This window comes from Pimephales promelas, chromosome 14 (assembly GCF_988280905.1).
Source record: "Pimephales promelas chromosome 14, fPimPro1.hap1.1, whole genome shotgun sequence".
In the NCBI taxonomy this organism is placed as follows: domain Eukaryota; kingdom Metazoa; phylum Chordata; class Actinopteri; order Cypriniformes; family Leuciscidae; genus Pimephales; species Pimephales promelas.
The window spans coordinates 24,150,020-24,176,544 of record NC_142782.1 but is presented as its reverse complement, the minus strand read 5'-3'; the positions used below and the strand labels follow the sequence as shown (position 1 = coordinate 24,176,544).

The 26,525-nt window shown below is 37.5% G+C and overlaps 1 protein-coding gene and 1 long non-coding RNA gene across 3 annotated transcripts in view; both read right to left on the bottom strand.

Annotated features, from left to right (window-relative positions):
* The window catches only part of nphp4 (nephronophthisis 4), a 226,587-nt gene that overhangs the window by 10,497 nt on the left and 189,565 nt on the right, over positions 1–26,525 (bottom strand). For both annotated transcript variants that reach the window (XM_039658098.2, XM_039658100.2), the window contains 5 exons: positions 11,267–11,398; positions 7,427–7,641; positions 6,410–6,636; positions 3,067–3,256; positions 2,237–2,320 (listed from right to left, as the gene is read on the bottom strand). In XM_039658098.2, coding sequence (XP_039514032.2) covers positions 2,237–2,320; positions 3,067–3,256; positions 6,410–6,636; positions 7,427–7,641; positions 11,267–11,398 — 848 coding nt within the window. The remainder of the gene's footprint in view (positions 1–2,236; positions 2,321–3,066; positions 3,257–6,409; positions 6,637–7,426; positions 7,642–11,266; positions 11,399–26,525) is intronic.
* Positions 19,868–24,389, bottom strand: LOC148973735 (uncharacterized). Its single transcript, XR_016146526.1, has 3 exons — positions 24,269–24,389; positions 22,293–22,433; positions 19,868–20,738 (listed from the first exon to the last, which is right to left on the bottom strand). It is a non-coding gene; the product is annotated as an uncharacterized LOC148973735 (long non-coding RNA).

Genomic DNA, 26,525 nt, shown 5'->3' with positions numbered 1-26,525 from the left:
ACCCTGAACCAATATGATGGTCTAAGCTGCTCTTTTCAGCAGAGGTGGTCAAGGTCTACCAGTAAGTGACAGACCTATCTGAAATCATTCCACACTGAATGAACAGCACTGACAGTATGTTCTGCGATAAAGTGCATAACCTCTCTCGCGTGAGACACAGTCAAGCTGGCTGTCAGATTCACAGGCCAAGACAACCTATTGACACTCCTCTGGAGGTGATGTCAGTTTGTGCACAGCAATGTTTGACCCCAACTTACCTCAAAATAATATGGGAGTTTTGTGTGTGTGTGTGTGTGTGCCAGGAATACTGCAGGGCATCAGTCACTCTAGGCTACATATGGCATCAATTGCCAAAAGGCACAATAAACCATAATGCCACAAACAGACTCGCTTCACAATTTAATAGCAGAGTCGATGATTTTTTCCATAAACACTTTGTTATTCTGTTTTAAACTCTCTTCCCATCCTGATAGCAATCAATGATAGAAGTGGTCTATACGTTAACAAAATGCACATATATCATCTGTGGAAGTCTCACATCTGTGGAACTGTTCACGTCCTCAGATTTTATACGTTTCAAAGTCAACACTATCAACGCCGAAATGAATCTGCAGCAGTCAGGTGGTACAAGTAAGAAGTCTGTAAGTTGTTTACGTTCATTATTATTGTAATGTTATGTGCTTTGAGACATGGGGTAATTTAACCATTTGTGTAAGATAGTATGGTCTCACACAACCTTTCACTGTCCTTCCAATTCCACATAAACGTACAATTAGATCAAATGAAATCTTTTTGTAATTTATGAATATAATATAATATATTATACTGTTATTATAAAGTTGGTGTCAATAGGATTGTTTGAAAGAATTAATACTTTTATTCAACAAGAATGAATTAAATTGAAATGTAATGGTAAAGATTTATATTTCAAATAAATGCTGTTCTTTTTTCGTTCTAAATGTATTACAGTAAAATGTTAAAAACATTAATAATAATAATCCAAAATGTTACTTGAGCACCAAATCAGCATATTAGAATGATTTCTGAAGGATCATGTTAATCGGAAGAGTGGAGTAATGGCTGCTGAAGTAATTCAGCTTTGCCATCACAAGAATAAATGACATTTTAAAATATACTTAAATACAAAATAGTTCTTTTAAATGAATAATATATCACACTATTAATGATTTACTATATTTTTAAAAAAAAATGTGCAGACTCCTTACTTTTATTCTACTTCCACAGAAATGGAATAAGCAGTTAATCTCATTGTCTGTAATACTGTGTGTCAAATGTTGAGCAAGACTACCAAGAACATTTACAATTATGCTAAATCAAATTGAAACTGGAGCTCTTTGTGTTCACTATGCACTGTTTATCCTTGTTAATGCGTTCATGTGAGTGTGACGTGAGTCATCACCAACATTGTGTGCACATCTCAAAAACAGAGAGATAAAATGTGCATTTTCTATATTTGCCTAAATATCCTTTATTTGGGTGTCAAAAAATAATTGGGATTTGAAGGGCACAATAATCACAGTGAGATCAAATATATTGTGACAGACTGAGAGTTCTGGTATCTCAAACCATTAATTCACCTAAATATTTAATACAACATGTAGTAGGGGTGGCGGAAGTGTAGAAATATGAGAGTGATGTGCAAATTTTGTGAAAATCTGCAGGGCGGGTGTTAAGAATCGGTGTGGACCTGATTGTGAAATATGAATCAAAGGAGTTGATCAATGTTTCTCATTAACAGACTCATGATATTAATCAAATGTAAGTAATATTATTGGCAGGTTAATATGAAATGTATTTGCTTCTAAATTAAACATGTAAAAATTAAAAGCTTATTAATGGGATAACTCAATGTAAGATGCGATCGAGAGCCATCTCTTTATCTCAATTTGCAGGTTACTCTTAGAAAAAAAGCAGATCTAATCTTTTGGAGATTTCTGTATTTACATCATCAAGTAAACAGGTGCTGTACTTGCCTAAAAATACATACATACAGCAACACAAAAGCAAGCAACTTCAGTCTGTTATTTTTGTAAGAGTGCATCGGCTCCATTCAGTTTTACTGTTGTTGACCAAGTCGTGTTTTCTGTCTGGATTCTAGGAGCCACTGCAGGAGTGCCGGCCCACTTCTCTGTCTGAACAACTACTAATCAGGCTGTATAGAAAGAGTTTGTGTTCCTGTGTGTGCTCAGCAGTACAGTGAGCGCTAAGCTCTTACCTTGATGGATTTGGCTTGAATTGTATTGGACAGATGTTTCTGAGCCATCTGTGGACTTCTTGAAATCTTTAAGCTCTTTGTATCCTGCAATATGACAGCAGTCATCATAAACAGTGCGCTATTCAGCAAAAGAACAATCACGTTGAAATAATGTCATTACGGAATGGGAAAACATTGTTTGGACAGGTCTGTTTAGGCTGTCTGGATGAGGCTGTTTTTAATCCATTTTATTATTGCTGATGCTTTGAGTCAATTTAACCTCCCTCCTTCAGTTGTGGGTGCCTCTGTGATACTACAGACTATAAACAAACCCAAATCCAATTAATCCGGAAACATGTGAACTAATCCAAGTCTCATCAGTGAAAAAGGGAAATGAGGAAACAAATGCAGTTGCTCAGATGGCAAATCATTCATGGCTGATTTAGACTACAGTACAACACAGCACACAAAAACAATGAAATAGTCCACATTTTCCCCTGATGATGTTGTTTACCAGCATCAGCAGTTCAGCGGACAGTTGCACACTGTGCTTTCGCCCTGGGTCGCAATATGAATATAAACCAGTGCGGTCCCCCAAGAACAAAATGTTCCCTTAGGGCCATTTTCTACAAAATGGCACAGACAAAGGCAACAGGTAAATGCCATTAACATTAGCTTTCTGTATGTTTATGTGTCGTTAACATTAGCTTTCTATACGTTAAGTTTGTGAAGTAAGCAAAGCAAAATAAAATAACGTGGAAAAATAGTAGTAGTATTATCAATAAAATGGGTGAAAAGTACATTTAAAACCACAAAAGATCAACAACAACTAAAGTTTCCTCTAGATTTACCTGAAGAGGGAAGATGCAACCACAGACGAAGGTCTGGTACTTGAAGGGGACGTGGACGCTTTCTTTGGGCCGCAGGTAAACCTGTGGTGTCAGTGTGCTCTCCTTTAGGTGAAACATCTCCTCCTCTAGAGGAGTCAGAGTCTTCGTCAACTCCTTAAAATATCTCCACTCCTCACTCTTCACGATTACACTGAGGGATAAAAAAGAGAGGGGGATGAAAAAAGGCAAGGAGAGAGACATAGAAAAAGAAAAGAACAGCTTGAGGACTTTCTTTGCCTTGCCAGCAGAATTTTATTGGCAATGAGCATAGAGCATATTTGAGTATGCATGATACAGTCAAACATAAGCCCTCACAGAACTGAAAGTCCTGGGAGGGTACGGTTTAAAGATAACACGCACTGGGTGTGGAATATTACTTTCTGTTTCATAGAGACAAATTTCATGCACAAATATATGAAGGAACAGGGCATTTGAAACATCAAAGGCAGCACCTCCGGGCCCGAGAAGGGATCATTCTCCATAAAAGAAAAAAAAAAATGGAAAAGAAAGAATTTCGAGGTGTAAAAACTCTTTTGTACTGTATACACTACAGTAGATGCGAAACCAAGTCTCGGAAAATTCAATCACATGCTCCCTTTAATAACACAGAGCCAGGTAGGTGATACAAAGTGAAGTATGCTTACGTGAACAAAATCAAAGCTATTTCCTTTTCTTTTATATAGACACATAGAGTAGGTAAGGAGCTCTTTTGTGAGGGTATTGCTAAATAGGGGGGAAAACGAGAAAAAAGTGAATTGAAATCTTAACAGGGCTAAATAGGAAGTGTAACCTTAAGGCGGGCGTACACGTTGCGATTTTTGCTGTTTTACGACCTTGCAGATTATTTTTTTTCACTCGGGAGAAATCGCGTGGAAATCGGTTGTGTTCGCATGTTGCAACTCGTGTCGTGTGCTAGGAAGATACGAGCCGAGCCGAGAACCTCTAAATTTATCTTTATTTAAAATGTAATTTATTCCTGTGATGACAAGGCTGAATTTTAATCAGCCATTACTCCAGACATCAGTGTAACATGACCCTTATTCGTTTTCTCACAAAAACTGTTCGTTTCGTGTCTTAGGCCATCAATGTGTACTTACAGTTCCGAGTCATTAAATCATGTTTAATTTTGACTTCTCTGTGCATGCTTTTTGGTGGACCCCCTTTGCCTCCAGTGTATGACTGATAGACAACAACGGTTTGACTGAAAAATGTTAAAAAATAAAATGCTGTGGAAACAAAGACACCTACATCTTGGATGCCCTTGAGGTAAGCTAAAACATATCAAAAGTTAATTTCAAAGTGAACTATCCCTTTAACATGCCGCTCCTTTGGTTCAGCTAGTCCATATATAATGTGCGAGTGCAGGTGAGAAACAATCTCTTCAGTAAAAAATGAGAGAGAGAGGTGACTTTATAAGGTTTGCTTTGTGGCATACATCAGCAATACAAACACAGGCTTGACACATCCTTTGCACAGAAAGAGAGAAGCATCAATTCAACACAAATATACAAATGCAAACTCCAGATCTCAGGTATTTGTTTCCCTGGCACAGCTCTGTGCACACACTAGTGTTTTGGACTGACTCACAGGGTTCAAGCACAAACACACTGCTCCTGGGCGAGCAGTTACATCCATGACACATCACAAAGTGCTTGGGTTTTATGCCACAACAGAATGCAAGCTGGGAAGACGTTTATCATGCAAACTTACTTACTTACACAGAGAAAGATGGTAGGCTGAGTGTGTGGAGTTTAGGCTACTAATGTCTTTCCTAATTAAAGGCTGAAAGATGCAGAGGTGTTAATGCCATAATTTATTCCACCTCGTCCTCTCAACTTTCTTTTGCTTATCAAGATGGAGTGTGTGGACTTAACCTATGGCCTACAGAAAACACATATTTTGTGTGATATAATCCTGGATGTGAGCACATAAATTCTAGACAGGGAAAAGATACTGTATTTAACATCATGCGGCAATTAAAATAAGATTGAATGGGGGGAAATGATTATTTATTCAGTGTTGTTTTCCTACCCCCTGGGAAGTTCTTGGCCCCTGAAACACCCTGCTGAGGAAAACTCATTCATTCAGATGTTCATTTCAGACAAGGCTGTTCACACGTGAATTAAACATTGATCGACGCATAATTTTTTTTATTTTTTCAGGGCTGTAATGCCAGAGGCAAAGGCTTTATTTGAACTTTGAATGGACACAGTGCCTGCTGTGAATGATTAAAGTATAGGCTTACTACAGTAGATATTAACATCAAAGTGGTTTTCTTTGGGTATATGCATACTGTACTGAGAACAAATTACATTTTATTTTTGGCACATAGTGGTCAAAGTACTGTACTGTACTGTCCACAAATCACAGTTCTGAAAGAAATCACAGTAAATACAAATTCTGTGTATTTTGCTGAGATTTTGTGTATTAAAGTTAAAAAGTATTAAAGCTGAGATTCTGCGGCACCCCTAGCCAGTTGTCACGGCACCCACTTTGGGAACCACTGCTCTATGGTACACCTACTGTATAATAAGTGTTTACATTGGGACTATTTTACACTGGTTCTGATTGCTGCCGCTGTGCAGTATCCCAGTACATGCATGACTTGTCATAGATGTACACAGAGAGAAGTAGTTCGAGCTACAATGTTCTTGCGAAAGACGCATTACTCTGTTAATAAAGCGCCAAAAAAATAAAAAATAAAATAAAGCCTCACATTGATAAAGCCTCAAAAATAACTTGCAAGTATTGAGGACCCAGTCAGCAGCCATTTAGTAATATCCTATATTCTTTCTCTTTTTTTTTTTACCTACACAACAGTGTGAATTATTTTTTTTTTTGCAATTCAAATAGGGCCAATATATAGGCTTCTCCTAGGCTTATGTTTTTAAATTGCAAAGGGCCAACTGATGTTTTTGTTATCGTATTTTCATTAACATAGGCTATTATTTATGCATAAAAATATCTGGTTATAGTAAACATACCGTTTGTTTGAAAACAACATATTTTGTCATCCTTGCTGCAAGCTTACAAGAGCGATAATATCATTAAATGTGAAGGGGCCCTAAAATATTTTTTGGGAAAAAAGGGGGTATCAGACAAAAAAAGGTTGGGAACCACTGCTATCTTTTAACTACATGAATTACCAAAATATGACATGATGTGGCTCCCACAGTCCTTGAGAAAAGAGATGTGAATGTGCTATTTGACTAGGTGGTATTTCAGTGCTCTGATTTGATTAAAAGTTGCTTGGCCTAAAAAGGTTGACATTCACTGATCTAATGCATTCAAAGGCATATCTCACCTGAGCTCTGGGTCATCGCATTCAATGGTGACTGTCTGAGGAACGTTGAACGGATTCTTGAGCACAAATTCGAAGAACTCGGCTGTTCCGAGTGTGGCGTACAGAGTGTGTTTGGTAGTGATGGCTTGAGAGAGCATGTTGGTGATCTCCTGTGCTTTACAGCGTTCACGATAAGCCTCGATCACACGCAGATCACGGGAATGCTGCACCCGCTCGGTCCGATGCCTCTAAAACAGTTTTCAAAGAAATTCACACATAGAAAAACTGCACCAAAAAGACATAGAAACTAATAAAAGTGATTTGCCTGAAGCCTGGCAAGACCGTGCCAGGCTATAGAGTGAAAGAGAGTAAATTTGGGTTTCATCATTCTCACAGAGTGGGAGGAACCGGTGAATAATGCAGCACAGTTTCAGCCGTTTCCTTTTGTAAGCTAAAATGAAGCTCAGGCGAGAACAAAATAGATCATCAAAAAAAAAAAAAAAAAATTATACTTTTTTTTACTCAACCTAACGCATTTCAAAACCCATATGACTTTCAGTTTTTTATGGAAAGTTTTTTCCTTATTATTCTATTTTCGTTATAATGAAAGTGAAGGAATAGTACAATTGTCAAGCTTTAAAATAAAATAAAATAAAATAAAAAAAACACAATAAAAGTATCACAAAAGTGTGCTATATGACCCTTGTGAGAGTGTTTAACTCATTATTTATAGAAAATTATTATCTTCCCTAGTTCACTTTGGCAGATTCAGGAGATCCGAGCTAAATCAATGAATCAGTTGATCAAGAACCTTCCAGAATAATTTGTTCATGAAAAAAAAACAAAGACTAATGGGTTTGAAATTACATGGAAGTGAATAAATATTTTTTTCTGGGTGAACGATCCCTTTAATATTGACTTTAGAGCGAATATCAGGATCACATGGTGTACAGCTGTAGAGAAAGTCACTTTCACAAAGCTCATTCTATCAGACAGCTTTTCAATCCAGCTCAACAGAAAACTGTCCTTCTTTCTTACCGTCATGTTTGCGTGGTCCTCAAAAGGGGGCGTGGCCTTCTGCTGCTCATGTTGACGGACAGCTGCCATTCTGTCAATCTTTCTCTGGCGCACTTCCTTCACTTCGTCCTGCTGATGCAGTGCGGCTCCACCCACTTCCCTCATGGTGCTTTGTAGAAGTCTGGCCAGCTCGCTGTCAATTTCTGGCAATCGGCGGGCTCGTCTGGCATTGCTCGCTGCAAAACACGCATAAACAACGTCTTTCACCCTACGAGACACACATGCTCTCTTTCCTCACTTCCTCGGGGGCCACTTTTCAACCTCCATTTGGCCTCGAATCCATCTTCGTCTTTTCCAGTTATCCCTCCCACCCAATGAGAACCGCTTTCAAATATACCTGCTCTGAGATTCACGCTTCAATGCGATTCAACATCACAACTAACATAATCCTGTGATTTAATGCCAATGAAGACAGAACGACAGAGGATCAAAAGACCCAGGATAAAAAAGAACCCGCCAGTGTTTTTTTCCTAAACCTAAATTCCCACTGTATTCCTTCCTACAGAGAGAGAGAGAGAGAGAGAGAGAGAGAGAGAGAGAGAGAGAGAGAGAGAGAGAGAGAGAGAGAGAGGGAGAGAGAGAGATCTACATAGCACTGGAGACAATAGGGCTCTCCCTGGTGATAAAAAAAAAAACATGTTGAAGCCCTCTGATTATTTTAGGTTGACATACACACAGCCCTCATGCAACTGCCCACTCGTGGCCCAGAGAAATGTTGGAGCCACAGTGTTATTTTTCACTGGCTGTGTCTCCGCTATCTTTGCAGGACGTGACATTGTATGGCATTGATGTCTGCCACAGTCACAGGCAGCCTGCTCTTCAGTGTACAGATAAACCAGAACGGATAGTGATACACCAACACACATGCAAACACATTTCAAACAAAAGCACTGAGGCCTGAAACATACGCTACATTCAACAAGATTTGGTTGGAGATTTCATATGGAACATTAAGTGAAACATTTCCTTACAGTCAAACATATACACACATACATACATAAATCAGAAGCGTGCCGTCTATATAAGCTGCGAACATTCTGCATACGCAAGCCATTCGAGCGAATGAGTTCACGGACTCTTTCATGAATTAAAACTGTAAATTCCTTGTCATTTGAGGTGTAAAATTAAGCTTATATAATAAAATGTTGTTATGCATCATCGTCATTGTTCAGCGTTCATATTGATTTGCTGGCATATGGAGGGATATGTCAGTTTTAAACTTTTGGGTTTTTGGCCCCCAGATTGGCCCACACTGTGAAAACGTTTTTTATTTTATTTCTTTATTTATTTATTTTTTCTGGTGACGACGATGGCTGAGCCAAACAAGAACCAGTTGGGAAATCAAAGTCTTTGTACGAATTAAATATCAGGAAAATGTTTGAACTGTCTAGGTGATTTATTGGTGTGGCCAAGAAAGCTCTAATTAAGAGCTAAATTTAAGAACTAATTTGAAACTGGTTATATCATTCTCCATGTCTGTTTGGTGCGGCTGTCCATTATCACACTTCAAGCAGTGCTTTTTGCAATATGCTGGGAAATTCATCGGATGGCAGCTCCTTTCTCACACAGATCTGATCTCTTTTTTTTGTTGTTAAAACATTTCGTAGTATTGTTGCTTTTTGCACTTTCAAGGTTGCTCTGCTTACGATACATTAATATAAAGAATGATTAATGTATGTTAATGTGGTCTTGAAAATAAATTGTCTTGAAGCAAATCAATTTCAAGCAAGTGTTAAACTCATGACTATATCATGTAACTAATCCTAAAAGAAAGGTGAAAACAAGACATCATGTATATATGTATAAATATATACTGTACATACAGCGCCTTGCGAAAGTATTCATTTTGTTTTTCTTGTTATGCTGCTGTCTTGTGTTAAACTACTTTAAATTTCCTTTTTTCCACATAAATCTATACTCCATACACCATAATGACAAAGCAAAAAAAAAAAAAAAAAAAAAAAAAAAAACATTTGTGATAACTTTGAAAGACTGAAATAAGCACATTGCAAAAGTATCTGTACCCTTTACCCCAGTACTTAATTGAAGCACCTTTACAGCCTCATGTCTTTAGGGGTATGATGCGACAAGCTTTGCACATCTGCATTTGGCAATTGCTATTCTTCTCATCAGATGAGAAGTGCCTGGTTTAATCTATACATGATGCTTGGAACTGAGGTTCATTCTTTTTTGTTGCAAATTGCAAGGTTTTCATGTGCCTTCACTAAGCAGAGGCTTAAGTCTGGCCACTCTGCCATAAAGCCCAGATAAGTGGAGTGTTGCAGGGATGTTTGTCATTCTGTAAGTTTCTCCCATCTCCATATACTGTATATTGATGCTCAACTGGAATGACCATCAGCTTTGTGGTCACAACTCTAGCCAAGGTCCTTCTCCATTGATTGCTCAGGAGGCCAGCTCTAGAAGAATGGACTTCTTCTGCTTGCTTCTGTAAACCTTAAATTCAGCAGAATTTTTTTGTAGTCTTCCCCAGTTCTGTGTTGTGACAAAATCCTGTACAGGCAGTTCTTTTGACCTCATGGTTTGGTTTTTGCTCTGCTAAGCCTTTTATTGAGAGGTTGGTGCCTTTCTAAATCATACCCATTCAACTGAATTTGCCACAAGTTAACTCCACTAAAAGTGTAGTAACATCTACAAGTGAAATTGGAATGATCTTGAGCTAAATACCCAGAAAAGGGTATAAATACTTGTTCAATGTAATTATTTAAGTTTTTTATTTTTGATAAATTTGAAAAATTGCCACAAATCATTTTTGCTTTGTCATTATGGTGTATGAAGTGTAGATTGGTGAGAAAAAAATCATTTAAAGTAGTTTATCAAAAGGCAACCAATTTTTCCTATTTAGAACATTTATAGATCCACAAATTGACTGCATATTTCCAGTAGCTGCAGTGTGAGTTGAAGTACGGTCTGTGATGTCATGAACAAAAATTACAGGACTGTTATTTCATTCTTAGCAAAAACTAGTGTAATTATTCTAGCCTAACCATGAATGATTATACAGTTTATCCAATCAGAAAAGATCCGTTTTTGGAGGGGTCATAACCCACCAGTTTATAAACACCGCTCTACGCAAGTACTTGAACACAAATGCTTCTAGCTATGCAACTTTGATTTCACACATCACTGCATTCTAATGTGTCAGAATGCAATTCACAATGCATCATACAGTAAATGCATAAATGCATTTATTCTATGATGGGCATCAACGTATATAGTTATCTTGTAATGTCTAATTCAACTATACTGTCATGACAGAAGAACTTTGAAGACAATCTTGTGAAGCAGGATAATTAGTTTGTAAAAACACATTCAGTGTAATGGCACGATATTTGAAGGTCTATCAGGGTTGTTTCAGCTACAGTAGTGCAAGGTCGCACATTATCTATGTAAAACAACATTACCCATGTGCAATTCAGTGGCTATTCTCATGTTTCAGGCCTGAGGATTAATGTCTTACATAACAAGGCAATGAAAAAATTAATATTGTCCTCGAAGACTTTTGCATTCTAGATTTCCATATGTCATAATACTGTGATCCTCTATTGATCAGAACAAAAAGACTAATCCTAGCAATGAGAAAGAAAATAATAAGAAAGAAATAGAGAACAGATAAATGAAATGGCCACTACAACTAGATAAGGGAATTCTAAGCTAAATCGTCTTCCGGAATTATAAGCAAATCCCATATGATATACTTTTATAAATTCTCTAGAGTTTGAGAACTGAGTTTTGGGGATATGAAGTCAAGCTCTGTTGCTTTAGAGAGATGATGTGCTGTACCGTTAAGCTGGAGAACCGTTAAAGCAGGGACACTTCCTCCCGCAAAACCCCGAGAGGCATCGCCGGGCTGGACCACATGGGAGAGCGATGGAGGAAGAGCCAAAGAACTCTGGGAACTCGACACACTGCCACCTGTTGGAAAGAAGAATCCAAGAAATTGAATTGGGCTCATTCCAAATCAGTTTTGTTTGGTTCAATTTAATTCACATACATGTCATTGTCAACGCAACTTTTCAGAACATGGTTTTGTTACCTATATTTTTCTTTGTTCCTAACATTCTGGCTGTGAGAATTTCAGAGATTCAGACAACATTTTTTTTTTTTAAAAAAAAGAAAACTTTTACATTGTGATTTAATCTGAAATGATTAACTGAATGTTCTTCAAACAAATGTTTAAAATACATATTTAATGTATATACTGTAAAATATGTCCTTAGACAAATAATTACTTCATGTACATACCCCTTTTAAAATGTAATCAATCAATTTCATATAGAAATGTTACCCATTTTATAATCTTTTTTAATAAAAAAAATATCTGTATTTTATAAAGACAGACTTTGAGGAGGTGTTTATTCCGCTTATTCTCTAACGTATTACATTCACACAGAGAGACTGGCACTGCTGTCATTCGGTTGCATTGATGATGACCGACACAATGCGAAAAAGGAAGAGGCATTGATTGGTGCTTGGCAATGAGAAATGTTCTGTGGTCAAAGAGGAGAGGCAGGAATGTTAAACAGGGAGAAATGGTAGGATAGGCGGAGGAGTGAAATGGAAAACAATACTTATGCAGAACAACTGAAATCTTGGTTTAGGTGAATTCTCCTTGGCCAATGACCCTTATCTTCCTGGTTCTCTCTCTCTCTCTCTCTCAACTGTGATTGCAGTGCACTGAGAGGCAGTGAATTGTCTAAACTGCAGTATAAGTGCTTTGCTCCCATGGGTTTCACAACAAGCATCAACCACCCCAAGCATTCAATGGGCTTTACCTGTGATTCCTGACAGGTGAGAGCTATAATTACAAGTCTGAGACACAGGTCAGGCACAGAACAGGGTGATTGAAGGTGGGAGTGGGTGCGTGTTTCAGGGCACTGTCTGTGATTGATTGAAACTTCAATGAAAACAGTAATAGATGGATACATAAGTCAGACATCTACACATTAAGGACACGCTTCTTTTGTCAATAAGAAAACAAACAGAGACAAATGTTTCCATTCAGCATTTAAAGAAGAGTATTTCATTTAAGAGCATGATGGTGTTTTGAGAAGGTGTTGTGTGTTACACCAAGGAACACTGCATTTTATCCCAGGCAGTGATAAGTGATTATTTATACTCACAAAAACCATTGAAATTAACTTCAGACTTTTATATGTGATCTTATTACCACATTATGTAAATAATTGTTGTTTTATGGCATGTTAGAATTCCATGCCTAGAACAGGGGAAAAGAGTAAAATAAAATAAAAATGCGTACATATAAATTAAAACAAAATTTATAAAATATTTGATTTATATCCTCCCTGATGCTACTACTATATTTGGAAGTTGTTATTATTTTTAAGAGTCTGCAGGATTTATTTATGTACTTATTGTACTTAGAAATCTGGCAAACAATTAGAACAATGAGATATTTATTCAATTCAAGTCAAAATAAATGAAAAGCCGCCCCATATATATATATATAGTCAGAGATAGTCCACCTCAGACAGTTAGACACAGTAGAAAACGTGCTCTAAGTTTTAACATTAATACTAACCTTTATGACTTTTGCACTATTTGAATAAATAATATATTCACTAATGAATAAAACATAAATAAATCCTGCAAAGTAGAGAGTCCAGACCTTCTGACCCATGGAACCTCTCACACGGCATGTACATATTGCTACAGCAGATATTTAACGGTGACAGTCACATGGAAATTTGAATTTACCATGAACTTCTGTATATCTATACACATCATCAAGCAAACAAACACAGTCTCCTTAAATAAATGACGCATAATGAAATGCTTTCATGTCTTTACTGAACACAACGTGTAAACATTCACAGTGCATTGTGGGGAAAAGGGTGAATCTGTAGGCTAATGAATTCTCTAAAGGCTAATTGGAGTCAGAAGACAGTTAACCTGGAGTCTGAACAATAAGACGAGATAGAGCTGCCCTACAAAAAACACACAAAGTTTGCTATTCACAAGAAGCATTGAGTGTAAACCATGCCCTTAGACGAAAGAGATCTCAGAATGCCTAAGACTAAACATAAAGTTAAAGAAAGGGTTATACAAGTATCCTTAAAATCTGTGAAGTTCGTCGGTACACAGTTAGAGAAACTATCAACAAATGGAAAAGGCCAGCACTGTTGCTACTCTCCATAAGAGTGGGCGTCTGGCAAAGATTCAATGATGTTAAGAAGAGTCCAAAAATATCTTAAGATCTGTTATAGAACATCTACGGCATGAAAAATGCTATACAAGAATGAAATGAAGATGATTTATTGCTTAAACAGATTTGTTTCTATTGTTTTATTTAGTTAATTATCAGATCAAGTATTATGGCCAATTTTTTGCAGAAAATACATAGTAATTCTCACAAATCCCTCACATACTGTAGGCTACTGTCACACAAGCAAAACACTGCATTAAATCAGATCAGCATTAGCTGAACAAACGAAGGGTTTGCTGGATTGTTCTGAGAGATAACAGCATTAATAATATAGCTGCGAGCAGCGATTGCGGGCCCAAGCCGGTGGCACCGCAACCCCGATGCCTTTAGTTACCCAAAGGCACCGGGATGGTGGTACCGCCGGCTTTGGCCCTTTATCGCTGCTCACAGCTATATTTATATTTAATATAAAGCCGGTGGCACCGCCACCTTGGTGCCTTTAGGGTTATTCTGTACGACGTGTAAAAACGTAACCCCCGCTTTGACTATCAAAAAGAAGTGTATTGTAGAGCTTGCATCAATGCGGACTCGATGCGCTGTGCGCTGTAACTCCATGTGGCTTTAAGCGCATCATTCTCCACTCGGGATGCGCATAAGCGTTTTGTGCCACACTGTACTGAGCCTTTCATATCATAATGCAGTGACGCAATGACAGATTATTAATTGCCTTTCTTGTTCTGTTCCATCTATTATATGTTGATAATAGATAGGACAGAGCACTAAAAACCTCAAACAAAGCACTAAAAACTTAAGCTGTTTGCTGTGTAGTCTGAGAATGAGCTGTTTGATTTGCACCCTCTTCCTCTTCACTGTCCTCCATAAAAACCAGCTATCCAGGTCCATGTTGTTCTAGAAAGTTTGTATGTTGCTGCCTCAATTAACATCTCTGCTATACATTTAAAACATGGCTATATCTAAAATAATTTATCTTTTTGATTTTTGTTATCTTGTTTTTCATGAATATTTTACAACAATACAAAGAGCAATGTGTATTTTCCAATAATATAGTTTGTAATGGCTTTTTTTGTCATAGATTATAATCATATATTTTTTGGATTTGTTATTTATCTTTATAATGAAGTTGTCTGTATTAAGTAGATTGTGTTTAACACACACAAGAGTGATTTATTAGTTCAACACATAGTTATAGAAATTCTACTTTATCTAAAAAAACCCTGCACTTTATACACACACAAACACACACACATAAATACATGTAAATAAAAATACCAAAAAAAAAACATCAAATGTGTTTTTAGTCAGAGTATTATTTTATACAGAAACAAATATTTGTAATTCAGATAAGAATGAAGTTAGTGTTTTAAAATCTTAAGGAAAACAAATATATTGAAATATAGCACATGAATTTTAAATTCATTCAACTTCAATTACAAATACAATCTTACTTTTATTTAAAGCAATCTATACATTTAAAAGATGGGGGTTATATGCCTATTTTGTCATTTAAAAATATTGTTATGCAAAATTGTTATGCAAAAAGACAAGGACTTAGAGACAAGGACTTGTAGGAAAAATCACAGCCAGCCACACACACACACACACATAAACACAGACAACAGCCCTCCCCTCCCCACACAGACACACACACCCACACACACACACAGAGAGAGAGAGAGAGAGAGAGAGAGAGAGAGAGAGAGAGAATCGCAGGGGAATTAAATCCATTCAAACTACAATATCTGACTTTCTGCTCAGAGCGAATGACTTTAAATTGGAAAGTTGATCGGCTTGACGAGAACAATATACGTGGCAAGTTTTGTAACTGTAGGTAAAATGAGCAAAGTTATAACACACTTTATGTGTCCTTTTTTAGTCATAAAATTCATTTCCTCGCCACGGCCAGACCGTTCGAGATATCAAAAATCCGTCCGGAATTGAGCATCCTCAATGTCTTGACTTCATGCACACCGAGTTTGGTTGTGATTGGTAAACACATGCGTTGTAATTTGATGTATTTGTCCTAGGACAATTATTCAAACAACCCATAATTCATAATTCATAAATAACTTCCATTTGAACTGTAATAAAACTTAGAGCACGAAAGTTGTTTGGCCTGATGTGATCTATAATTGTACCGAGTTTCATATTAATTCATGCAAGTGTGTTTGATTTATGGACAAATGTTCGAATCCCAGTCCAGGGGGCGCTGTCGAGCCACCCTGCCACGCCCGGTTACCAGCTTCAGCCCGGCCCTGATTGCCATGGGTTCTGACCCGTGTGCAAAGTTTCAAGAGTTTTCGAGGATGTTAAGGCCCCCGAAAATGCCAGAGAAGTAGCACACAGCAAATAAAGGGTTAAAATTAACCTGACAGGCGCCCCTCCTCTCACTCACACAGAGGGACACTGAGACACTGGCAAAATTCTGAGATTTTCTCTACATTCAAACAAACATATCTGACTTTCTGTGGGTCCTAGCTAATGAGTGTCAATTAGAAAGTTGTCCGGCTCGAGGAGTACAATATACATACCGATTTTTGTAACTGTAGATAAAACTAACAACCCCACTTTTGTCAAAAGGTGGCGCTACTGAGCCCTCACCACGCCCGTTTCTGAAACTTTGCACATGTCTACTGGCTAATAAATGTGATGTGTCTGTCGAGTTTCATGCAATTTAAAGCATGCTAAGAGTCTCAAAAGCATCCTAAAAGAATGGTAAAGTTTGATGCGTTGCCACGGCAAAAGTTTCAAAGATATCAAGAATCCATTCACAGGTCTACATCTGCCCTATGTTTACATTATACAGATGAAGTTTGAAGCAAATCGGGTAAAAATAAAAGGGTGATATCAAAGCATTTTGAAAGTGACACACTTCCTGCTGCCAGTTGGTGGCGCTATAACTTTGACTCACAATAGTCACATCCATGTGATCGTCCTCTTACAGCGAACACACTGCTGAAGTTTCATCAAGATCAGATAATGTATGCTGAAGTTATAACACACTTCCTGTTTCACGTTTCTCGCCATGATTTCGTTTCCTCGCCACGGACAAACCGTTCGAGATATAAAAAATCCCCTCGCAAACTTTCATCCTCAATGTCTTGACTTCACGCTGACCGAGTTTCGTCGAATTTGGATCAAAGCTCTAGGAGGAGTATATGACATTCCATTGCGAGCGTTTTACAAACAAACCTCAATAGCCGACTTCCTGTTGGGCTGGGGTAAAAAGTAAGAGCGCGAGGTATAGATGAAACGATGAGATCAACATGTGTACCGAGTTTCATATTATTACATACAAGCGTGTTTGAGTTATGGACCAAGTGTTCGGACCCCGTTCCAGGGGGCGCTGACGAGCCGCCCTACCACGCCCGGGTACCAGCTTCAGCCCGGCTCTGATGGCCGCGGGTTCTGACCCGTGTGCAAAGTTTCAAGAGTTTTCGAGCACGTTAAGGGCCCCAAAAGTGCCCAAAAGGTAGCAAAATAATAATAATACTGAAGAAGAATAATAATCCCAAGGAAAACAATATAGCTGCGAGCAGCGATGGCGGGCCCAAGCCGGTGGCACCGCAACCCCGGTTCCTTTAGTTACCTAAAGGCACCCGGGTGGCAGTGCCGAAGGCTTTGGCCCTTTCATGATTAAATGTTAAAACGGCTTGCCATACTCTGTCATTTCGACTAGTCAAAATTATGTTACAGATATCTTAAATGATAATACAAACTATCCAAAATGTAATTACGACTAGACAGAAAGATGTTGTTGATATCTACAATGTTAATTCCGGATAGGCAAACTTAGCTTTATACAGGGACATAGGCTCAGAGAGAGGCTCACTATATTCAAACCAAAATATCGGACTTCCTCTTGGTCCGAGCTAATGACTATGTAATAGAAAGTTGTCCGGCTTGAGGAGTAAAATGTATATACCGATTTTTGTAACTGTAGATAAAACTAATAACCCCACTTTTGTCAAAAGGTGGCGCTATTTAGTCCTTGCACCATGCCCGTTTCTGAAACTTTGCACGTCTACTGGCTAATAAATGTGATGTATCTGTTGAGTTTCAAGCAATTTCAATTTCAATTTGACTGTTGAAAAGAAGTGCGCCGATTAGATACTCAGGATCGGTATCGGCTCTGACACTGCCATCTTTGACGAGGCTGATTCAAATTCTATATTGTGCATATACTATTCTATGTAAGGCACAAAGGCACAAAAACTTTCTAAAGTACCATAAAGTTTTTGTGTACTGTATTATAAGTGTTCTGAAGCTATTATGTGATATAGAAATTAATATTTAAGTCATTAAATTCAAGAACACGTAAACTTTTCCCTCTCTGCGCCTGTCAGTCATTCTCCATTCAGCATTCAAACAGCACGTCGCATTCGGTTACAGTCAATGATGAAACGATCTTCAAGATGATTCAATGTTAATCCTATTATACTGGGTCTTTAAGATAAAGGTCTAAAGGTCTATATTTTCGAATGAAGAAACTTTTTCTTGCTGGACTTTATTGCTGTAACTTAATCGTGTTACTTTCTACCAAGTGTCAGACGCTGTCGGTTAGATCACAACACTAGAGTCAGAGCACTATAATTGTTCTTCACGCACACAGTAACTGAAATTTAAAACCTTTAAAAGAAAAGGCTCAATAAACTATTGCATACACTGTAAAAAATGATGCAGGTGGGTGTTAAATACAACCTCTGCAAATCAGTTATATTTTACTTAAGTATATTAGTTAGCAAGTAAAATATATAAAAATGGGTACATTCTAACCCCAGATAGCAAAATTGTTGTGGCCCAGATCCGGCCCACAGTTGACACTTTCATCTGGCCCACATACCGCGTGGAATGATGGCACTTGGGCGGACCGCTCCTGTTTGCCAGATTTGGGCCACAATTAAGCCATAGCAATGCCACATGTCAGCCATAAAAAAAATGAATGAAGCAGAACTGGCCCACATCTGGCCCACGCACCAAAATTGCTGTGGCCCAGATCCGGCCCACAGTTGAGACTTTCATCTGGCCCACATACCGCATGGAATGATGGCACTTGGGCGGTCCGCTCCTGTTTGCCAGATTTGGGACACAATTAAGCCATAGCAATGCCGCATGTCAGCCATAAACAAAACAAATGAAGCCGAACTGGTCCACATGTGGGCCAGATGAAAGTGTCAACTGTGGGCCGGATCTGGGCCACAGCAATTTTGATGTCTGGGCCAGATTTGGGTCAGGTGTGCTTCATTCGTTTTTATTATGGCTGACATGCGGCATTGCTATGGCTTAATTGTGGCCCAAATCTGGCAAACAGGAGCGGACCGCCCAAGTGCCATCATTCCATGCGGTATGTGGGCCAGATGAAAGTGTCAACTGTGGGCCGGATCTGGGCCACAGCAATTTTTATATCTGGGCCAGATTTGGGCCAGTTCTGCTTCATTAAATTTTTTATGGCTGACATGCGGCATTGCTATGGCTTAACTGTGGCCCAAATCTGGCAAACAGGAGCGGACCGCCCAAGTGCCATCATTCCACGCGGTATGTGGGCCAGATGAAAGTGTCAACTGTGGGCCGGATCTGGGCCACAGCAATTTTTATATCTGGGCCAGATTTGGGCCAGTTCTGCTTCATTAAATTTTTTATGGCTGACATGCGGCATTGCTATGGCTTAACTGTGGCCCAAATCTGGCAAACAGGAGCGGACCGCCCAAGTGCCATCATTCCACGCGGTATGTGGGCCAGATGAAAGGGTCAACTGTGGGCCGGATCTGGGCCACAGCAATTTTGATGCATGGGCCAGATTTGGGCCAGTTCTGCTTCATTCGTTTTTTTTATGGCTGACATGCGGCATTGCTATGGCTTAATTGTGGCCCAAATCTGGCAAACAGGAGCGGACCGCCCAAGTGCCATCATTCCACGCGGTATGTGGGCCAGATGAAAGTGTCAACTGTGGGCCGGATCTGGGCCACAGCAATTTTGATGCATGGGCCAGATTTGGGCCAGTTCTGCTTCATTCGTTTTTTTTTATGGCTGACATGCGGCATTGCTATGGCTTACTTGTGGCGCAAATCTGGCAAACAGGAGCGGTCCGCCCAAGTGCCATCATTCCACGAGGTATGTGGGCCAGATGAAAGTGTCAACTGTGGGCCGGATCTGGGCCACAGCAATTTTGATGCATGGGCCAGATTTGGGCCAGTTCTGCTTCATTTTATTTGTTTCTGGCTGACATGCGGCATTACTATGGCTTAATTGTAGCCCGAATCTGGCAATCAGGAGCGGACCACCCAAGTGCCATTCCACATGGTAGGTGGGCCAGATGAAAGTGTCAATTGTGGGCCGGATCTGGGCCACAGCAATTGTGGTGTCTGGGCCAGATGGGGGCTTATTCTGCTTAATTTGTTTTGTTTATGGCTGGCATCCAGCATTGCTTTGGGCTAATTGTGGCCCAAATCTGGCAAACAAGAACGAACCATTCAAGTGCCATCATTACACATGCGGTATGTGGGCCAGATGAAAATTAATGCACTTAAGGCAGTCCCCTCCAGTTTGCCAGATTAGAGCCACAATTAAGCCATAGCAATGCCACATGTAACCAAAACACAAACCAAATACACAGCTGACTACAGTTGCAATCCTGTTTGCCAGATCTGGTCCACAAGCAGGAAATTTGTTCAGCCACATGTGTGTCAAGAATTACATAAATAGACTATAACTGTGTGTTTTTGTTTTTGCATGCTGTGACTGACACTAAGAAAAATATACACTAAAGAGAAATTTAAAAATGCCCCCTTTCTATGTTAAGAGAAGTTACAACAGATGATTTAAACACATTTCTGAAAACATTTGCATTATTTATTAATATTGTCAAAGAACAACCAAGTGCAAGTTTCAATTTTCAAAACTGGAAAGCAATCAAAAAAAATAGTAATAATAAACAAACACAAAATATGTGCATATAAAGCATCTTAGAGCTAAACAAAAAACAAAACATGTTTCCAGTTGGTCACATCCAGAGCCACCCAAAATTAAAGAAGTCGACCTCCTTGACTGGGCCCATCTGGCAATCTTGCAAGCCTTTATTGGATACACACACAAAAAAAAAAACAATTGTTGACTCAGTAACAGAATGCTGATTTTCAAAGTGTTTTACTAGCAATAGTAGAAAAATGGACTGGACCTATCAGTGCATTAAACAGTTTGGTAAATCTAAAGGGCTATTTATACTTCTTCGTCGAACTCATGCCATAGCTACGTTGTAGGCTGTGTGTAGCGCACGTACCCTTCGGCGTACCCTCGCTAAAGTATAAATGAAAACCAACGCGTTGCCTACAGCATAGAAGCTTCGGCGTAGGTCCGACGCAGAAGTATAATGAGGCCTCAAGGCTAGGTTTGGGTATCGTTTGAATTTGAACGATTCTGATTCCGATTCCTTGTTTCGATTCCGGTTCCTAACGATTCTCGATTCTTTTAAGAGGCAGGGTCAAAAAAGTTGGATCGCCGACGTAAGGTACTCATGTTCGACTCGCGTGGTTATGCCAACACTTCCGGTAGACGCTTCTTCGTTGATGTTGTTCAGCGGTTTCTTCTTCCGCTCGGCGGACTGTGAATATCGAAAGTAGGAATCGAAATTTTAACTTTTGAACGATTCCGGGAAAAATGAAAAGTTAGTCTCGGTTCCAATCGATACTCGATTATCGATACCCAACCCTACTCAAGGCCTTAATTGTGAACATTAATTAATGTATTAACTAGTATTAACTAACATGAAGTGCATTATTTATTAACCATTTTTGGTAACACTTTACAATAAGGTTCATTAGTTAATATTAGTTAACTACATTAGTTAACTAATGAACTAATGATGAACATCGCTTATACAGCATTTATTAATGTTTGTAAACGTTAATTTCAATTTTTACTAATACTTTATTAAAATCTTGTTAACATTAGTTAATGTGCTGTGAACTAACATGAACAAAGAATGAACAGCTTTATTTTTTATTAACTAACATCAACGAAGATTAACAAATACTGTTACAAATGTATTGCTCATGGTTAGTTCATGTTAGTTAATACATTAACTATTGTTAACTAATGAACCTTATTGTAAAGTGTTACCCCTTTTTTAATGTTTCAGTCATTCACTGTTTGTTCATGTTAGTTCACAGTGCATTAACTAATGTTAACAATTACAACTTTTGATTTGTATAATTATATTATATTATATATAATTTTTTTACTGGACATTTTAAAGCTCATAACCATATTTTATTGTTACTTAAACTTAGAGTTTAGTGTTATGTTGCATCATGCAGTATTTCTGCTGAAGAGTAAGAGTCAATGTCTGTTACCTCAATAAATGTTAAAAGGTCATTCCTATTTTATTTGTGTACATTTTAATTATTAACATTACAAGCACCCTCTTTTTATGACTAAAATAACAGGTAAGGGTAAAAAAAACCTGAATTCTCAAACAAGGAAAATGAAAAAACGGAATTAGCAAAAATGAAAATGGAAAAAACAGAATTTGGGAAAAAAATAAAACTAAAATATTCTAGGGCCATAATCAAGTATTCAGACAGACCATGGTATTATACACATGGCAAAAACACAATGTAGCTGACTTACAGGTGTCTTGGGACCTCCTTCGTTTCTTGCTTTCTCTTCTCCCTCCGTCTCGGTCACTTGACAGATGAAGCCATTTTTTAATAAATGTTTCAATTTCTTGATCGGTGGCCGTAGCTGTCAGTCTATTGGTTCTGACAGTTCCTAAAAATATAGAACATTGTAAATGCAAGGATGACAACTTTTAAAATCTTAGGACACAATTAGCAGGAATACAAGCATTGACCAAGTGCATACTTTGCCAGTGCCACTCTAAAGAACATTTGGCCCAAGGCAACAAGGACACATTTCGGACAAGGACACTTTTTGTTTCTTTTGTTTGTTTTTGCCAAAAAGGCACAAGTTCAACCTTTTTTTAGCAAACCAGGGTGACTAGGAACATGTATTTGTATAGATGTTTTCTTGTTTCAGAGGAGTTTAAATATACCACCAGCAATTTTCTGTAGAAAATCACATCGACATATGTTATTAAGGTGAAAAGCATCCTGACTCAAAACAGTAAATAAAAAATAAATAAATAAAAACAAAGCAGAAAAACTCATTTTAAAATGACTAGGGTATACTAAAAATGTGAAATACAAAGTAATAATACCTGAACCAACTTGCTCAATAATATCTATTAGGCTATTGTTACTTTGTAATCATCTCATAAAAGCTTTTATTGTAATAAAAAGCATGTAGTAATTTGTGCTTTCACAAAGTAATACAACTACAGTGCAGTATTACTGTATGCCCAATGTACATGAATGAAATATTACACTGGGCTTTTATACATTTTTTATTGTTGTGCCAAAAAAAGCTAGAGTTAAATATTTTCACCATTCAGAACTGACTGAAGATTGGCAAGATCGGAGCACAGACACTACCGGTCAAAAGTTTTAGATCAGTTAAATGAAGTCTCTTCTGCTCACCAAGGCTGCTTCATTTGATGAAAAAACAAAATGACAAACAGAAATATTGTGAAATATAATGACAATTTTGAAATGACTGTTTTCTATTTTAATATATATTAAAATATAATTTGAAAGCTGAATTTTCAACATCATTACTGTCGCTGATTACAGATCAGTTTTCAGTGTCACATCACACATGATCCTTCAGAAATCATTCTAATATGCTGATTTTATGCTCAAAAAACATAAATTATTATTTTCAATGTTGAAAACAGTCGTGTATCATTTTCCCCCCAAACTTCTATGATGACTTCTATGATTTATTTAAAATATAATCTTTTCTAACATTAGAAATGTCTTTACTGTAACTTTAGATCAATTTAACTCATCCTTGATGAATAATAGTATTTTTTTAATTTCTTTCCCCCAAAAAATAAAAAAATAAAATCTTACTGACCCCATACTTTTGAATGGTAGTGATTAATGTTACAAAAGCTTTCCATTTCAGAATAATTCTGTTCTTTTGAACTTTCTATTCATCAAAGAATCCTGAAATAAAAATGTAAAAAACTGTTTTCAACATGGATAATAATCATAAATGTTTCTTGAGCATCATATTATAATAATTTTTGTAGGATCATGTGATACTGAAGACTGGAGTAATGATGCTGTAAATTCAGCTTCGATAATAAATTACACTTCAATATAATTCACATAGAAAACCGCTGTTTTAAATTGTAATAATATTTCATAATATTACTGATTTTTTGGGGGGGGGTTTGTATTTTTTTTTATCAAATAATTGCAGCCTTGGTGAGCAGAAAAGACTTCTTTTAAAAACATTACCGATCTAAAACATTTGACCGGTAGTGTAGCCTACATTAGCAAATGTAAATACTTTTGGCGCCCCTATTCAATCGATACTTGTTCATTTCGCATTCGAGAACCATAATAGTTCTAGCTTAGAGTTATACTGCCAAAATGATCTTACTTCAAGTATAGAAGTTATTCCATTAACTCATACAACAATAGGTATGAAGCAATCGCCTAGCCCTAGAAAATATAAATGTATCGATTATATCTTACCTTGGTGATTGTTTGCAGTATTCGTCCTCCCTCAAACTGACAATCCTCTGGCTTGGTTTCGAGCTCCTTTTTCGCGCTTCACGGCTAGGTTTAAATTTAAAGGCCCAATCGTCGGTTTGTTTTTTTTTTCTTCTTCCTCTAACTGACGTTGGTTTCCAGCGCCTTTTTCAAATTTTACAGCTACGTTTAAATTTAAAGCCCCGAATCGTCAGTTTGATTTTTTTTTTTTCAAAGACAACTTCACATGCAGTAAATATTTTGTTACAAAGAAAATAGAGATCTTATCTCTAATAAATAAGTAGGCCTAAGCTGAAGCAAAAAAAAATAAATAATAAAAATAAAAATTGAAAAAGTTTATTGTCAAAATAATAATATTTTCTCACAAGAGCTTCACTAATTGTCAGTCATTTAATTGTATTTCATTAATTATAATGTTAAAATTATAGATATTGTTTTATCTTTAAGAAAGATCATTTATAGACTAAAAGTGACTTTTGTATAAATTTATATTAAGCCAAAAATGTAATTAAATTTTCATTTATGTATTTAAATACGTTTATTTTGTTTTAAAATATTACAATATTTTTTTATATTTTCAATATTGAATTTTTATTTTATTTGATTATAGCTATTTAAAATATTTGAATATTGTACAAGTCCTGTACGTTTGTTATAAAAATAGCCAAAGTAGGCTACAACATGTTCCTGGCTCAGCATCTTTATTGATCCTGGAACAGCATTCAAGTTTGAAGTTGCCAACCATGCTTCTAGATAAGTGTTATTAAAATGTCCCTCCTACTTTAGGGATCGGGTTAGGGATAGGACTATTTTTATGAACAGGAATTATGTGCCTTGATCAACAAAATTATGTTGATACAGGGACATGTACTTGGCAAAATCATTGTGCCCTAAGCTTTGCACAAATAGCAATTAAGTATCTTCTTGCACATCCCAAAACCATAAACAGCTCTTTATAAGTTTGAACTTACACAATTTTCTAAACACTCTACCTACAAAACATATGTGAGCAATTGTCATATTTTATGTGGCCTTACATCCAGCCTATCTAAGGCCATGTGTCCACCAAAGCGTTTTTAGCTAGCTGAAAATGCTATGGCAATCTGAAAAGGCCTAGCTGTAAGCGATTATGTTTTGGCAGTGCAGAAGTCATGATGTCATGTTGTTTTGTTGAGACACTTTGTTGCTATACAGAATATCCGTGGCACAGTTTACTTTTTACTGATTTCCCTGATAATTTGTATAATGCTAAAAATGTTTGTATAGTATGAATGTCATATAGACACGTATGTTCGGAGACCAGAAATATTATTTTTCCATCTACTCTGCTATTTGATGTTGTACAGAAAGAATGTTTTGACAGTTGGTCAGTGTGGTATGTGTGGTCCATTGTGATTGGACAGTCAAGTGACAGTGATGACCGTTGATGACTCTCGTAAATCTGTAAAAAAAATGTGTTCAGCACTTTATAGCCAAATAAAAAAAAATAAAAACACTCAGCAAGTCGTTACAGCGTTTTAAAAACGCAGCACTCCCATTAAAAACAATTTAATAAACACACCGGTCACATAAAAAAAAAAATGCATTGGTGTACACGAGACACAGCCGTGTCTGCTGCATCTATACCAAAAAATATTGTTAATTGTTGTTAAAAAAATTTCAAGGCAGTTTAAAATTCTGCCCTTTGAAGCTAAATTAGCCATTGTCAGAAGTGTTGAAAAGCCAGACTTGTCACGTAGGTTTACATGTAGGTTTACGTAGGTTTTTGGGGGGCAAAAACCATACTTTTGCCAAAACTGGCCCAAATACATTTTAAGATAAATGGGCCACATTTTTAACATTACATGTGGGCCACTTTTGGCTCACATCCATATGAGCCAGTGGTCACTGAGCCATATATTTGCCAAACCTGGCCCTGATGTGTTATGAGATAACTGGGGCACATTTGCAACATTATATGTGGGCCACTTTTGAATCACTTCTAGGTGAGCCAGTGCCAACTGTGCCATATCTTTGCCAAAACAGGCCCAGAATTGTTTTAAGATAACTGGGCCACATTTTCAGTATTGTATCTGGGCCACTTTTGGCTCACATCCAGATGAGACAATGGTCACTTAACCATATTTTTGCCAAACGTGGCCCAGATGTGTTAGAAGATAATTGGGCCACATTTGCCACATTATATGTGGGCCACTTTTGGCTCACATCCAGATGAGCCAATGGTCACTTAGCCATATCT